Genomic DNA, 18247 nt, shown 5'->3' on the forward strand with positions numbered 1-18247 from the left:
ATTTAATTAAAAATATAGTAATATTGTAAATGTATTATAACAATTTAAAATACTAGTTTTAAAATGTAATTTATTTCTCTCATGGCTATTTAATGAGGGAATAGTGTTCAGTGTCACATGATCCTTCAGAAATCATCCTAATATGCTGATTAGATGCTGAATAAACATTGCTTATTATCATCAACGTTGAAAAAAGTTGTGCTGCTTAATATTTTTCGTGGAAATCATAATTTTTTTAGACTTTTTTTTTTAGGATTTATGATGAAAAGACAGTTCAAAAGAACAATATTTATGTGTGATCTTTTGCAATTTATCACTTTTGATCATTTTAATGCATAAAAGTAATACAAATAAAAAACGTAGTGATTCCAAACTTTTCTCAGCAATTAACTGTGATCTGATCAGAAAAGCATCTGATCAGATGAATTATTTGGCAATGCATGGAACTAATTTTGAATAAATCAAGAAAGGATAAAACACTAGTTTACACAAAAAGCAGGAACAGGGGAAAAATAGTTTGTGTATGATCAATTTTTTATTTTATTTTATTTTTACAGAAAAGCATGCGCTGTGGATAACACAGCTCCTCTCACCCCATCTGAAGATACAGCTTGAGGGGGAGGTCACTCCAAATGATCACATTTCCTGTCTGATTTCTGTACAGACCCTGGTTACTGAATTGCAGGGGAGGCAGTCACAGACTGCAATTTTTCCCAGAACATACAATTACCATCTTCGTGAGGTGAATGCAAAGCGCCACAATGAAGTACTTTTGGAAATAATACTTCCAGTCTCACCCTCCCTGAGCGTTTCAGTAAATATAGAGGCTTACATGCAAAGAATAATAAAAAATCCAATAGAAATGGCCTCAGCGTACTGACATGAGGCATCTGTGTCTTTCATCTGTGCCATCAAGGAGAAAGGCCAGTTTATTTAGCTGGAGTGGTTTTGATTCCTCATAAATCTGCACATCTCGCTTGACAGCATATGCTGTGTGGAAAGTGGGTCATGCAGGGAAGGTCTGGGCTGAGTGGCAAGCCTGTCACAGATTAAAACATGTGGCTGGACAAAATAATGCAAATTCATGCCCTGCAGCTGCCAGCTTTCTTTAAGATGAGCTGAGGTTTTTTGGCAGTCCTTCGAGAATTGCCAGGATGATCGCTGGGGAAGATTTGCTACCATTATCATTAACGTGGAATACATTAACGTCGACTCTGTGCACTGTTTTCAGGTGGCCAGAGTAAAAGTGTGCATGTACCAATCAATGTCAAGGTTAATGAGACAACTAGAAGAAAAAAAAATACTGGGAAGTCACCGGAATTCAAGCTGTTTTGAGCAAAACCCATGAGGAAGCGTCAGTTTCCTCCTTGTTTACGCGTCTGAGTTTCCTAAACTGAACCCTGAGGATCAATGCACTCTGATCGGAATGACCTTCCAGGGCATCTGCATTTTTTATTCTCCATCTGCGTTCACTTTATGCTCTATTTCAGACATGGCTCGCATTCATCTGCTTTCAACTGCTGGCCAATTTATCGCAAATTCCAGATCAAAAATACCTTAGGGGGATTGCATTACACCACTCTAATCCTCGCCTGGAGCCCGACAGTATGCTATCACAGACCCCAAATAAAGCATTAATTGCAAACTGATTTGCTTTAGATTTGCTGATTTGAAAAAAAAGTGTGACTCTGTGTAGACAAATAGGATACTACGGTTTTACCCCCATGTCTGGACAAAAGAAACCCTGGGTAGTGGCAAAATATAGTGTGATATTGAGCAATACTGCATTAGTCCATATGGCAAAATGTGTAACTATGTGAAAATAGTTATGATATGGCAAAATATTCTAACTAAATATTTAAAAAGTAACACTCTATACATCTATCACTAATTCAATTATTATTTTATTTGAAACATCTAATTATTTTCACACAATATAACAGTAGCAGAAGACGACTTACTAAAAATTGTAACCTTAAAACATACCATATATATATATATATATATATATATATATATATATTCTAAAGTTGCTGTTCCCTGTATGTTATTGTTTTTTCAGCACATTGTTTATTCAGCACATCTTTATAATATAAAGTGATATAGATAATATAAAGTTCATAATATTTGCTACATGCTGAGAAAAAGATATTAAATATAGACTTGCTACAGAATATACGTTTCAGTTGTATACAGAATATTGATTTTCTAAAAGAAAAGGCACTACTGTACATACAGACAATCCATTACTGTATTGTTAACCATTTTATATGTATTATTTATCAATATGTATTCATTTTTTCTGTCTTGTATTACCCTTTATATTATGTTTTAGAAATGTTAGTGTCAATAAAAATCAAAATTATTAAAATAAATCAAAATTATGGAAAGAAATGTACTGTATGTACAGTAAGTTCTAAGAATATGCTAATTGATTTGATTAATAAACAATATAAACATATGCATATGTGGCAAGGGGCTGTATCACTTCTGATAATAAGAGTGATTATTTATAGCGGTGGCCAGGTGAAGGTTTAAGCTACAAGCCTGGAGTTTTTCGATTTTCAAACAACATTAGAAGGTAATATTAGACTCTGAAATATTGATTCATAACTCAGCAGTATGAGAGATTAAAGCTGGATTCTTTTGATGAGGGTGACCATGAAAACAGAAACTCAGAACGCATTTAGAACAGCCTCCTCTATGTCAAGTTAATTTATCCAGCTGGGCTTTCTTGCCACAATGATCACACATAGAGCGAAAGAGCTGATCAGAGCCACCAAACCAGCTGTGCACCTTTAACTAGCACACGCTGCTGAATGTGCCAGGTAAACTAAACAGCCCTATAAGAGGAAAGATTGAGAAAATGAAGTAGAAACATTGTATTGCACCTGCATTCCTAAGCTACAGTTGGAATAAGGCCATGTGTGATTGTGCTGTGATTAGCTCTACCGATGGATTATGGAAATAGGCTTTTGAAAAAATTAGTTATATAAGCTCAACAGCTTCCTACAATTTTATCCAATTCTGTTTCTAGCTTTTCAGTGAATACACTAATTAATGTTTGTGTCACAGGAAAAAAAATATGTGCTGTTACAAAGGTGTTTTATTTAAGTTGAGGGCATTGAAGGTTGACATGAAGACACGCTTAGCAAACATTCTTGTTTTATGCCACATTCAGATAAGCATACATATAAATATAAATTGTAAAGGTCACATTAAGTATCTGCAAAAGACTCAAATGAAACATTAAATGACCCTGCTTTACAATCAAGAACTTTTTTTTCTTTCCTGTCATGCAACGCACTCTGCAAAGCATTAGAAGGAGGTGCATTTTAATTGCAGTAGATGCAAACTTCATTAAAACCTAATGCAAATACCCCTTCTGCAGCAAAATGTTAATACCAAACTATTTTAGAAGATTGCTAGTCCAAACTTGAAAACTAGTTGTATGAAGACGTCAGTAAATTACCCAATTACCTACGACAAATTCCTCTGTGGATTTCTTCTGTATAAACAGAACCTACATATTTGCATTTATAATACTTAGAATTAAAAAAGAGCCGCAGACCCCCCACAACCAGAGTGTTCCGGTTTAGTCTCATCGCTTTTTCACGTCTTAAGAGTCTGTCAGAATGAAGTATATCCCCCGCTCTTTGGTACTGAAACTGTGAACTCCGAGCAGCAAATGGAACAAGCTTGGTAATTGTGCTCACTTTTCTCACTCAGAATCATTCTGCACTTTAAGGCTGAATGGAAGTGGAGTGGGATGCATGTGGCAGGGGCCATTTAGCACAGGGAGGTTTGCAGGATTGAAAATCAACAGGCAATGTGTAGTTATGCTGCTTACTGATTAAAAGAGATCAACACCATTGATTTTCTGTACACTTAAATCCTTCTCTCTTATAGGATTTCAGTCAACAGCTTTGGTGGCAAAGACCGCTGGTGTCGGAGCCATTATCCTTTCCCTCTTCTGTCGATATGTGGAAAGCACCCAACGACGTAATTCAGTTAAAATGACTAGACCATCATTGGACCGTGTCATTTTAAGGCCCCCGTCTATTTAGCCAAAGTACAAGTTTCTAAACAGAAAAGACATTGGTTAACATTCTTTAAAATGCAATAGCGAGCGTTTTGCTTTGTAGGGGGTGAAAAAGACCTTTAAAGTAAATTGAAACATCCCGTCCACTCGTGTAGCAGTAATACAACATGGGGGCAAAAGCAATTTGTAGAAACGCTTAGTTTTTTACCCTAATTACACACTTACTTCCAGCTGTGCAGCTGGTGGAGGGAAGCTATTTGCTGTTAATGAGTATCCAACGGTCTTACAAAAAAATACGTAATGCTGTGCAGGCGCTGCTGTTCATATTAGGGAAGAAAGCGAATTCGAAATGCATTTAACTTTAGTCATTTGAAACTTTCTATAAGTGTTTAACTCTTAAGGAACACAGAGAAACAGAATGGCAATTTCCAATGAACGTGTGATGAGTGTTACAATCAGCCGGAACAGCAGGGACATCTTCACGAGAGTCTCTCCTCGCCTCTTCCTCTCTCTCCAGCAGAAGACGTCTAAATTAAAGGCATTTAGCAGACGCTCTTATCCACAGCGACTTACAAATGTGCATCGTTTTCCCATGTGAGACCTCTATGGTCAACAGATGGCAAACATGCCGGCACGAATGGTTTACTGGTAGTAGGGAAACAGTGGCTGTAAAAAGGCAAAATCTGTGTGAGAGTGTGTATGTCATGAATGGGTTTACTATTGTGAAAATAATAATTCTTGAATGCATGACCATATATGAATGCAAAGAGGGTGTTCAAATGACTCGTACTGTATTCATTGGTTTTCTACCATGAAAAGGCAGCTGTTCGATTAAATTATTTTACTTTATTATACACAAATGTATACATGTTTCAATAAACATTTATAGTTTGTTCACTTTACATGTACATGTTAGTTTGTTCACTTTACATGTACATATTAAATAAAAAATGAAATTCGACTAATTATAACTATAACAAATGTGTGTTTATGTGAGAATTTTTAATTTGCTGGCAACTTTTTGCAGACTATCAAGCTAAGATCACTGCAAATAGGATTAGCAAATCTCATACAAAATGTTTTCACACTTCTGTCCACAGATTTTACACTCCTCCGTATTGAGAGAATGAGACCAGGAATAGGTTTGGACTAGAGGTCTACACGGAGGACCCGAGACCCGAGACCCGAGACCCGAGGACCCGGGACCCGACCCGGGATCCGTACGGGTTCGGGGCTATATTTTAAATGGTCAGCCAGGTGGTTAATGCACACGCACGGTGATAATGGATACCTTCATGAGTGATGTGAGTTAGGCCCTATTATTGATTCTTTTTTTAAATAATATTATGAATGAACCGTCTTGTTGTTATATCTAAAATTTTTGCTCAGACTTGGCTCAGAGAGCACAGAGATGATAGCAAATAAGTAAAGCTAACGTCAGCAGCCATGGCACTGGACGAGCAATATTTATTATAATCCAAATGGGCAAACAGTCTAAATTATTATGCAAGTTTACTCGAGAAATGCAAAACTGCAAAGTCGCAATTGTCATCCGTCACCGTGACAGCAAGTGGACTTTTGAAACTGGAATAATTGAGTGGATTACGCATTTCAATTGGCAAGAGAGGAATAACACGGATGGAACTTTCTTGGCAAGGAGGATTGTGTGCATCACAGTCAGGTACAAGGGAGAAGGCTTCTTACATTAGGTAAGACAAAAAGTTTAATTTTCGCAACTTGTTTATCAACTTGTTAATAGCAATTTGCTGTGGAATATGTGCCGATCGGGTCCAGTCGGGTTTGTGTCTTCCCGGCCGGGTTCAGGTCCATCTTTCAAATAATTGACGGTCCGCGTCGGTTCCGGGTAGTACATTTTTGACATTTCTCGGTTTTGCACGGGCCCGGGTCCAACTTTCCGAATTTTTGGACCCGTGTAGACCTCTAGTTTGGACACATCATGGTCTTTTGGATCATAAGAAACATTCATTCAGGTGTGATCAAACGTTTAACTGGTGATGTACGTATGATATGAAATTGATGGAGACATTGCATTTCAAGCTGTGAATTTTGACAAAGATTATTTGACAAAGACACAAATATGTAACTCACATAGCTGCAAACCACAAATCATAATTCCTCTTGCTTTGTTCTGGTTTGAAACAACCACTTTTCACAATCCAATCACTTTCTGATGGATAAAATCAAGCCCTACCCACTTTTACCTGTTTCACTGAGAAATATGTCACACTACAGATAAAGAAGAATGAAAATCATGCTTTATGGTGACTTTGAGATTATGAGGGCTATGAAGTGAGGGTGTGGCAAGGCCTGTTATGATATTTGGATGAATGTGTCACATGGACAGAATACATGGCGAGAAGCAGATGGCATGTCTATAATTTTACTTCTTCTGACTGAAGACACATCAGATGACTTTAAAAGTGAGAAACGCCAAAATTTACAGTGGACAGATGTTCCCTGCTCTGATGTGTGGAGATGCAAGACGTTTCAATCGAGAGTAAAACGAACAGTTCACTCAAAAAAATCCCTGTCATCATGTACTCACCCTCATGTACATCCAAACATGTATGACTTTTTTTCTCCTGTGAAAAAGATATTTTGAAGAATGTCTCAGTTTTCTTTTTTGTCCATACAATAAATGTCAATGTGGTCCATGTTGTTTTGGACCCCACTGGCTTTCATTGTATATATACAAACAGACTGGAAAAACTCTTCAACATATCTTCTTTTGTGCTGCAAATTATAGAAAGTAAGTCATACAGTACATGATTCATTTTAATTTTTCACGTGAACTATCCCTTTAAAACTCACAATCTGAAGTTCACATACTTAGCCCAAGAATGAAAACAAGGACTTAATAATGGTAATCATGAGGTAGCATTTTAGTTGGAATTTAATGAATCAATCAAAAATGAATTTTGATATTAATTTGACACCGTTAGATTATTTGGTTTGTTAAGACTCGGAGTTAAAGTGATTGGTTAGCAGACACCATCACAGAGTTTGCCATTTCAGAGGTGGCATGTTTGAAGGGCAACGGCACTGACATTTCCCTTGTTGCCGGAAACTGTCTAACAAGGTATTCCATGGTGTCACCAGCCGCTCAGTTCAGAAGTGTAAGAGACAGACGTTTACAGCTGAAAATAGCTTACTCATTATCAGTGCAGAAGAAATGAGTGGAGAGAGATTTCCATAATCAGCCCAAAATAAAACAGCGACATTTTGGGTCATCCTCACCTATTACTCTTCCCAAAGGTGAAGGCAGACATGATAGAGGTTTAAAACAATTAAAAAGCATATTTACGTTCCAAGGACTAAACGTTTAGCGCTCAAATCTAAAAAGAGACCAAAGACGTAATGTGCCCTGTATAATGTTCCAAATGCAAAGATTAATTCCACACCAGTACATGCTAATCAAAGGCAACTCCCAATCACTCATTACGTAAGTTTCGAAACTGCCTATAAAATACGGCAGCTTAATTCCCTTTACTCTACAGTTGTGCTCTAGATTTAGTTCATTTGGCAGCAGAGGCTTGTTTCCATCAGCGCTACACTGCTATAATGGGGCGAGCGTGTATGTGTGTGTCCATGTGTGTCATAAAGGGTAAAGGCAGGGGGTGAGGGTTTAGAGAAATGCCCTTAGTTATATTGCCAATTACAGAGCCCCAGGAGTCCCTGTGGACCACCAACATGGGCCACAATAAAACTAGTGGACAGATGGAGATAGCCAGGGAAATATTCCCCATTCACATAAAAAAAAAAAAGGCATCCAGACCCCCATTAAACTACAAGGTCACTTGTTTGATACAACTATGTGATAAGATACAACTTTTTTTGTTTGTTTACTCTGTTTCATTATATACTCCCAATATTCTATACTGCATAGTCAGAAGTTTTTGAATTTGTAGGAAAAAGCAGGAAATAATAAAAAGCATCTATAATTAACTATCATCTTTCAGAAGGTTCACAAGAACAGCATTTTTTTTAAAGGGATTTTTTTTTGCAAAAGTGTAGAAGTGTTTACTGTAATATATATATATATATATATATATATGATGGTGTATTAATCAAAATGATCTTCTACATAATTTATACTACACAACACGTTTTTTAATATGTGTTGAGACAATAGTGCAATATATATATTTTTTTTATATAAACATTCAGATAGCACATATAAGTTTGTGTTTGGATGTCCACATTTTTTTATATATATTGTATGAGCAGTATAAATAAAAAAGGAAACACTCTAATGACCTCATTGTTCATTTATGAACTAAAGACCCCTTGGTGACAAACATTGTCTGAAAATGAATCCCTTTGTCTTTCAGAAAAGCAGGTTAATTACCAAACCAGCTTCCATTACACGAGTGCTGAATTATTTACATTTTGGACACATCCAGCCAAATAGAAGCTCTCGCCATGGATAAACTGTTGGAAAAGAGCTGCTGGGCTTCAGTGTGGCATACATATTGATTTTTAATAATTTGAAAAGAACATTGTGCAGCTCAGCAAAATAAAACACATCATTCTGAAGTAATTCACAGTTGTCATGGGTGATCTGAGGAACAGTTTTTTTTTTTAATATTGTAGCTTTTGAGTGACAAACTTCTTATTGGCACTGACACAAAGATTAATGTAGAAGTGAAGCAGTGCAATTCAAAACAGAGCTGTTTGAGAGACATCATTATTCTCGGATTGATTATTTACAAGGACATGCAACAGAAAGAAAAAGAAACCACCCACAAGGTATCCACCCACAGAGGTGTTGCATTGTATGAAATGCACAGAATGCTAACACCCTGCCAAGACCCTAAATCTCTCCAGTTATAATCAATGCAGCACTGACGCATACACTGGAAGCATATGTTGTGTCGCGTCGAGATGTGTCTATTTTTGAAACCCTGCAGAGCTACTCCTACCACATAATTATCCATGTCTGTATGAAATAAAATGAATGCACTTATATCACTTCACCTTTATTTTTTCTTTTGCTATGAGTTTTATTTGTAATGTATTTAAAACCAATGCCTTTGGTCTATTAATTAATTGTAATATATAAATAAATACACTACTGTTCTAAAGTTTGGAGTCTGGGATTTTTTAAATGTTGGAATTTTTTTTAATGGATTCTTCGATGATTAGAATGTTCACAAGAACCGCATTTATTTGTAATATAATTTTTCTGTAACTGTAAAAGTTTGGTCAATGTAATACATGTATGTTGAATAATAATTAAATAATTATAAATATAATAAATATATAAGATACATAAATATTTGAACCATTCATTGATTTTATTGCTGAAGTCATCAGCCTCGCAGCTGATTACTGGTCAAGCCCAGTGTGAACAGGGCATCAGAAACACATCTCTACCGTGTACTCGGGCTTGTTTTTTTGTTTTGTTTTTTTTGTGTTGTTGACCTTTAGTATTGAAATTTGTAGATGTGGCCAATCAAGTTAGAAGAAGCTCTGACTTACAATGTGGAGCATGAGGTAGTCTCCCAGGCCGGGGGCACTGTCGATGCGGATCAGGAGGCCATCCTTGAGCGAGGTGCTAAAGCCCACTGTCAGCCTGTCCGTACGGGTGCTCGGGCGCTCGTTGGCCGGCCAGTTAAAGGTTATGAGGCCTCCACCTTTTCCAAAGATATACGTTGTTCCAGCTGGAAAAGATGAGAATGCAAAGATCAGCATGTATTACTGAGGGCTTGACTCGAAACGTATTTGCAAGACACAAATTATTTTCATGAAACTGTGTGCAGAAGAACCTTTTAATTTGTTAAAAAAAGAAAAAAAAGAAAGTTTGAGCCTAATATCGTGACATTTGGAAGTAGAAAGAATGAAATAGTATTTTCTTCTAAATAATTCTTATTTACAACTTCTTACAAAAAATCGTTTTAACAGTGTATTTAATGACATAAAATCCACTGAAATGTCATTCCAAATGCATTTATAAATAGCAGCAGGACGAAAACCAGAATAAAACCACACATGGTCACATCCACAAATGGTAATAGTACAAGAACCAATGACGTGCCACTAAACTAGGCCAAAGACTTTGAGAAAAGTCCTGACATTTTTAAGTTGTCAGCGGCTGCTCTTACCAGAGTTCTCGTAGCACTAGCGATCGGATCTTAAGCATGAATAATGCCCACACCTGGGTCAGAAAAGTCATAATTCTTCAGGCTCATATTCTCAGCAGAGCCTGCTGGAAAATGCTGTGACCTATCAAAGTTAAATATAACTCTTTCCAGGGAATAACAGCAGCAGCCTTTGATGAATGAATTCTCCTATTATAATGCATTATACGAGGGAAAAGGTAAACGCAAAAGGCTTCACCTGGAATAGAGGTAGGGCAATAATTCTTTCCGATTTGACTGGCCGCATACTGAAACTCGGAGAACGGTGTTGCGGTAAACAAAAGCATTGTTGGGTAAACTGCACTTTCATGGGACTATTTGTTTTGGACAACAGTTGCAACGGGGGGATTGTGGTGCAAAGCCATTCTGTTGTTTTTTTCCCCTGCTTTCAACACTCTACCAACAAATGGCTGCATGTGCGTTCGGAAAGGGGACAGCTGACAGAACTGCCCTCCACTCAAGGGGCCTGTCAAGTAGAACATCTGGCCCTGGAGCGGATCATGCACTCACACAATATATCGCCCCCTCCATCTCAGATTTGCTGCCACTTGCAGTCCCTTTACGGCTCTCATTCTCAATTTGAGTCGTTGACTTCAGCGATTTTTTCCCACTACAGCTTGGCAAGTCGTCGGGGCAGCAGCATGTAATGTATATGCAAGATATGGCCAAATGCATAAAGAAGTTATGATTTTGCCGTTACAGGCGACGCATCCGTCATTAACTTCTGACAGATCGCACAACGGAAAAGTCAGAGCTGGAGATGCGATAGCGCCATAGGTGCAATCTTTTGCTCACGGACAAGATGGAACTGAACCTCATTTGCACTTATATGTGTCTGAGTTTGAATGAAAATTATTCAGAGGTAATGCATTTAATATCATAAGCAGAGGCACGAATTCTGTTGGTATTGCGTTTTTACTCTGAAAGCACTTAAAGGTTGTTAAAATTTTTTAATGATTTTGGAGGTGTTCTAGACTTGCGCTGTTATGTCAGACATGTAATGACTGTGAGGCTTTTAAAACAGTTAATAAGAAACCTAAGTGTGCCGTCCTTTCTACAGTTTGATAAGCTCGCCGATATTTTCCGTGATGTATGTCAGATTAAGATGTAAAAGAGAAATGCAGCGGAACATTTTCATAAAGAGGAAGTGGTGTCAACAGTTTATTCAAAAGCAGTGCCTGCCTGCAGAATGTTCTTTAATAAATTAGCTGCCAGCATCAAACAACCCTGCTAATGTGAATCTTAACCTGATAAGCATTCAAACGAGGACAGAACCCCACCAACAGAAAAAAGAAGAACAAAGGACTTATTGAGACGCATACAAGGTATTTTTCAAAGCCTCTGGATTTTATTTTAGGGTTTCGGCACTAATGGTTTCCTCGGTTAAAATTTTCCATTAAGTAAAAGAGTAGTATCTCTTCAAATGGAGGGTGTTCTACCTTTAATGGATATCCTTCCAGTGACCTAGAATACATAGACTGAATTATCAATAAACGGTCAATTATTTCGCAGAGCAGAATGGAAAACATCCGGACCTTTCCCCACATTTTCGTACAGTGCAATGTAATATGTGTATTTATGTCTGTATAGCTGATGTGAATATGTTATTGAAACCTTTTAAGGTACCAAAAACACAACACATGTCTGGGAATACAGAATATAAAACAATGTTTTGCAACTTAGTAACTGCATATCAAACAACACTGTAGGTCCCTACCCCAAAGAAGTACACATTAAATATTAAATACACTTCATATGTCACATTTTGAAATCCTAACTCAAATAAATACAATGCTCTACCTAAGTTCAAAATCCATATAATTAGGATTAATGATCGATTCCAAAATTAAGACTGAGAGGAATACCCATAACACCTCATGCTTGAATAATGCAATTCAGGGTCATGTCATTTTTTTTTGTATTTATTATTTTAGTATTACTTATTTGTACAAATATTACACAAAAGTATATAATATTCAATTTTAATATAATAAAATACAAATGTAAAATAAATATAATTTATAATTTAACATTCAGCTAATTTAATTACTACGTGAAAAATACACTATACATCTGTGCATGTAAAGCGAATATCAGTCGTGGGATTCATTCATTCAGGCAGTTCATTCAAAAAAGATGAATCATTTAGAAATTAAACAAATGGCTGTCTGAGTGAATTACTGAATCATTCATTCAACCGACTCGTTGATTCATTCAGGAACAAAATAAGCGAAGTAACTATCTTTATGAATGAGTCATCAACTCATTAATTTAACCGATTGGTTCAAAAATTCTTCCTTTCCTTCTTTATTTACTTATGTATTTATTTATTCATTCATTCATTCATTCTAAAATTACTTTAACTCTACTTGCATCCTTTTTTTGAGAAGACCACATTAAGTTAAATTGACGACACCATTAGAGACACCAGTTCTTAATAAATTTGGTTTTAAAGTGTGTAACCCAAAAAAAAAAAAACACTCTAATCTAATCTCAGCTTTGATACTCTTATCACCACAAAGGACAATCACCAACAAGGGCACATCCCTTTGAGACATGCTGGTTACAGCGATAAGGCGCACACATGATGAAGAGTTCATGCAGTGTGTTACGTAGTGAAGAGCACAGCCTTCATCCGCTGCATTAAAACTGCAACAAGAAGACTGTTACTAGACAGTGACAAGACAGACAAAAAATGGTGCTTCTTCCATGTGTCAGCATGCAAGGTGGAAGTTCAAAGACCTGTCGCACTATCATGCATACGATCATAATGTAAGCGAAAATGAAATGCCTGCGCTCAATACGTGATTCATCCGCACCTGCCCTATTGATATTCCGGAAGTGTGAAATGGAAATAGCGCTGCTGAGCTTCGTTCCTCCAAATTTGACTGTAAGATGAGAATGCTCAAAAGCTCAATTTGATCACGTACATCCCAGGTCCTTCTTTTCAGCCCGACACCATGCACGTGCAAAAATTGCTTGCCTGTACACACAGAGATGTAATATCTGAAATAGAGTATTTTAAGCAGTCAGGCACTGTGCTAGAATGATCCCAAGAGTCAACAATATAGAGCCGCTCTCGCGGCGAGTGTCGGGAGGTTTAAAGTCTATCAGCTCAGCAATTGGTTCTGAGCTTCTTAGATAAGGAGGCGATTAGAAAAGCGAGCAGGTAGAAGTCCTGTCTGCTCGAAACTTGAATGTGATTCGTTGTGAAGTTCTAGACTCACATTTAGCAGATTTCTGATTTGATTATAATGACAAAGGCAGCGAGACCAGACATACGTCACACACTCAGCCGATTCAGTGACTTGTGAGTTTTCGCTTTGGATTGGGTTTTTAATTTATCTAGCAAATGAGGAGTTATGCTCACAGCGTGAAACCCACAGAAGATATGCGAGTTGAATAAACCCATTTCTGCCAGTGGAGCACTGCATTGAATAACATTCATATTCTTTCTTTTTCAAGTGCAAGTATGATACGACTGGCCTTGTGGCTTGTTCGTGACTGATTCTGTAAACGCTCCAGAGATTGAAGAGGGAGACAGATGGGCAAACTTAACTGCAGAGTACAATCAAAGATCAAAATGCAGAGAGGGAATACACTAAACTGGAAACGAGATGGCATGTTGATAGATCTCTTTTCAGCCCCCCTACTCAAACCCCCCATCATTTTCCCAACCACTGCACCAAAACTTATTCCGAGCATGTTTACCTACTCGAGAGAAGTCTTTTTTGTTCAATCATGGAGAGGGGTTGCTCAGGCCGTACTGCTTGGCAGTCTTGTCTTTCAAGAGAGCGAAATTCAATAGAGGTAATCATTACTGTGAGGACCAGTGCTCTGGACTGCCAACCAAAAACGTCAGAATAAAAAGATAAAAGTCTCATCAACACAAAAAGAACAAATAAAAATGCAAATTATGACTATCATGGAAGGAAACATAAACGAGAAAGCAATTAGAAAAAGAACCGTCTTTCTCAATAACTGTCTAGGTTTCCTCCTACTGTAAGAGTGTAGGAGGGTTAACAAAATGCTTATACACAAAATCTCATTACCTTTATCGGTATAAAGGATGTTCATAATTTTCCTATCCTCAAATTTCAGGCAGTTTTTATGTGGTTGCTGATGTGTGTAATTTTGGCACTACTAGCATTACTAAACAGGAATTTTTATTGGTCGAACATAGAGAAAGCCCCACATCAAAACACAGTCGATTGCAAAACATATATTCAGTTTTCATTTAAATTTGTGTAATTGCTTTTGTCTTTTTTATTAGTTATTTTACATTTATTGATTTTTATTTCAATTTAAGTTCAGTTTATTGATATTTATTTCAGTTTAAGTTTTAGTAATTTTAGTACTTCAACTTATTTTATTGTTTGTTAGTTTCAAAAGCAAAATTTTTTCATTTGAGTTTAAAATTTTCATCAATATTTATATTTTATTTTATTTCAGCTATATTTTAGTTAACGTTTAGTTTAGTTAATGTTTTAGTTTCGTTTCAGTTAACAAAAACAACACTGAATTCAACCTATGAATATTTGGCATCCACAGCAGCTTCTCTGATATCCAAGTCCAAATTTACAACTGTTTGCACTGTTCGCTTCCCCATCATTCCTCTTCATCTGTGAAAATTCAGACAGTTGCTTTGGGAGATTAACAGATTTTAAACTAAATAAACATTGTGCAGGAATTGTGCCAATCGCAGAGCTCTTACCTCATTTGAGAGCATATTACTCTTAAATAGAACAGAACACAGGAAGACATGCAAACTTGACAAGCACGGAAGGATAATCATTACAACACACAGCATATTGATTCCCTATTCACTAGAGCTGGAAGATTAGGAAATGTATTCGTAATGTGGCTGAGTGGCAAGCTTTATGAATTACTTCTACTCGACAAACACATGCGGAGACAGCATCCATTGTGCAAATGTCCTGTGGGCAGGGGAATCGTGTTACACATTTCAAAGCTACCTAGGTCTCGCCGCATATGCCGAGAATATGAGTGGGACTAAGGCTCGTCGAAACCAAACGCTTCTCCTAAATGATGACATCACTCACGGCATTGATGACTGTGAACTTTCTGCCAAATTCTGGTCGGCCTGTATTTCATGGCTGGCTTTCCAGCGGGATGGAGCACATCCTTTAAGCAGAATGTGCTCGTCTACTGTGAATAATCTCCAAGTGTTTGCTTCACAAAAGAGACGACAAATGAGAAGCATCATAATTACAGAGAATGACTGATGACTTGGCTTTAAGCACAGTTCTCTCGCACCGATAGCCTCCGTAGCATTTGATCCAAGATGGCACAGAGTTGATTTATTGGTTTGGCATTCTGTTATTAAAGGAATAGTTCATTCAAATATGTACATTTTGTCAGTATTTACTCACCTTTATGTAATCACTAGAAAAGTGTCTTAAAAGTAGTCCGTACAGCTATATCCCAACAATTCTCAAGTCGTACAATAGCTGAAATGAAGTGTTCTTTTACTGTGGTCCATACAAGTTAATCATGACAAAAAGTATCATTTGATCAGATCATCGATATCATATAATATATCATTTTATCATACCAAATCAATTTAATATTATACATTTCTTTTCATTTTATTATTATCATATTTATAATTTTATCTCAACATTTTCATTCATTCAGTATGAATATGATAAAATATATAAACTAAATAAAATGTTCCTTTCAAATATAACTTCAAACACTGATCTATGATAAACTATTAGGAAAACATAATATTTTATGTATTTATTTTTATTTTTATATTAATTTATTTTAATATTATCATATTAATGGCAAAATAAAATATATCAACTAAATACACATTTTCTTTCAAGCATATCATTTCAATATGAATACAAATTATTAATTTAATATAATATAATATAAACTAATAATACAACAGTATTAATATTAAAATGATTTTTATCATTGTATCATATTAATATCATCATATTAGCATTATATCATATTATGATATATCAGGGGTCTTCAATGTTTTTCAATAACCCCTTTGCCCCTAAGAGACATGAAGCAGGGACCCCCTGATACAAAATATGTCAAGCAGAGCTGCATATTAAGTATATAGCCTTTGATATTAATAGAAAGTAACCATACTATGATTAATAATAAATTGTTATATGTATATTATGTTAAGACAGTAAATCAGAACTATGCACATTATTGTTGTTGCACATGCATCACTGCCTGTATATTACTTTTTATTGTTAAAATTTAGATTTATGCATCATAACAAAACATGTTGAGATAAAAAAAAAAAATCACAATTCATAAGTTGTTTGCAGTTGTTGTAAATTTTTTTAATGGATTTGCAGTCATACATTTTAATTTTACTAGTCAGATGGATATTTACATTTACTTGAACTTTAGCTTCAAGTTTACTAAAATTAACAATGGATTTTTTTCCCGTGAGATAGACAATTAAGAATCAATTCACGGAGTATCTGAAATTAATGAGGGTTTTCTAATAAAGTGCAGATGTAATGTGATGAAATGCAACGGCTCCACCATGACAAGAATAGCAATGTACAGTGAGACATGTAACATTATTTACAAGGCACTGCTTTTACAAACAATTGGAATGGAATTTAAAAATACATTGATACAAATATTTTTCTAGTAATCTATTAGTCTGCATTTAAATTGCATATATATTTTTACATGCCATATTTTTGTCCCATGCTAAAATCGCTATGTCAACTGCACCTTCAGAGTGAATCACGTATTTCTATGTAGATTTCACTTCCAAAACTTTGCAGCATGTAATTGGCCACTGGATCTCTTAGCAGCATGAAAAACAATATTTTTATTCAACGGATTATAGCTGTATATATATATAACAGTCACTAAAAAGCTGTCACTCATCTCAGTTCGCGATCTCACAACATTCCATTAAAATCAATAAAGTTGTCTACACGGCATAATGAATCTCTTACTCACATCGTGTCATTGTTTGTTAATGAGAGACGATTCGCGAGAGTGAGCATAACTCTGCACTGAAAAGAAACTCCGGCGATTTAAGCGGTGTGTGGATTCAAACTTAAACACCTCTGATTTGCCATTGCGTTCACGAGATCAACTAACGTGTCTGTGATTGGCAACATTTCTCACCGCTGCAAAAACACGCTGTAAATAGGAACAGAGATTCTCCGATTCTCACATTCTCCAGAGATCAAACTCAAAAACGCAATGGAGCGTTTGCTAAATCTGTTTCGCCAATAATATTAGCCTATATCATTACAGTATAATAAAGTAAAGTAATAAAGTTGAAATAAAGTAATATACGCCACTTTTATGATTCATTTATAGTGCTTTTGCAGTTTTTTGAAGCTTGAAATCTTCAGACTGTGTTCATTATGACTTTGTAACTAAGGTTTGGAACAACATGAGGATAAGCAAATGACTGTTTGTCTTCATTTTTGCCCATTAATCTTTGCTTAATCCATGAGAGAGAACAACAAGAAAGATGCTTGCTCTGATTGAGATTAGCATTGTCTTTTGGTTAGATGCTTCTAAACGGTTGATTTTGTGTCTCTGTTGTAACTAAATTGCAGCGAGAAACTAAATTAGGGAAGAATTGTCTTTTCTGGTGGGGTGATAATCTCCTCAGAAAATGCAAATTTTTCATGTTAGCATAATGTGGCCTTCAAAGTCCAGAGAAAACAATAGAAATGAAATATGCAGCCAAGCCACAGCAGTAAACCATGTATCCCTCACCGTTACCATTTCCCGTGCTCCCCAGCTCTCTGACACTGACTGTTCACTGGGATAATTGGCCATTACTTCTACTTTTGTGTTTAGAGTCCCACTCTCCGAGATTTCCTAAGGTTATATTATGACAAATTATCCAGTTTGCTCCACACTTTAGTAAGTGGCATTAAGCCAGCCATGGTAATAGGTTAAAATATTTTTAGATTTATTTCTCTTTGGCATAAAAAAGACTATATGTATATATACAGTATATATATATATATATATATATATATATATATATATAACACACTTAATT

The 18247-nt window shown here is 36.1% G+C and overlaps 1 protein-coding gene across 1 annotated transcript in view; it reads right to left on the bottom strand.

Annotated features, from left to right (window-relative positions):
- Positions 1–18247, bottom strand: part of nrxn3a (neurexin 3a) — a 320711-nt gene that overhangs the window by 59936 nt on the left and 242528 nt on the right. Inside the window, exon 19 of the mRNA XM_016476816.1 lies at positions 9545–9726. Coding sequence (XP_016332302.1) covers positions 9545–9726 — 182 coding nt within the window. The remainder of the gene's footprint in view (positions 1–9544; positions 9727–18247) is intronic.

Source organism: Sinocyclocheilus anshuiensis, unplaced genomic scaffold, assembly GCF_001515605.1.
Source record: "Sinocyclocheilus anshuiensis isolate Anshui unplaced genomic scaffold, SAMN03320099.WGS_v1.1 scaffold869, whole genome shotgun sequence".
NCBI lineage: Eukaryota > Metazoa > Chordata > Actinopteri > Cypriniformes > Cyprinidae > Sinocyclocheilus > Sinocyclocheilus anshuiensis.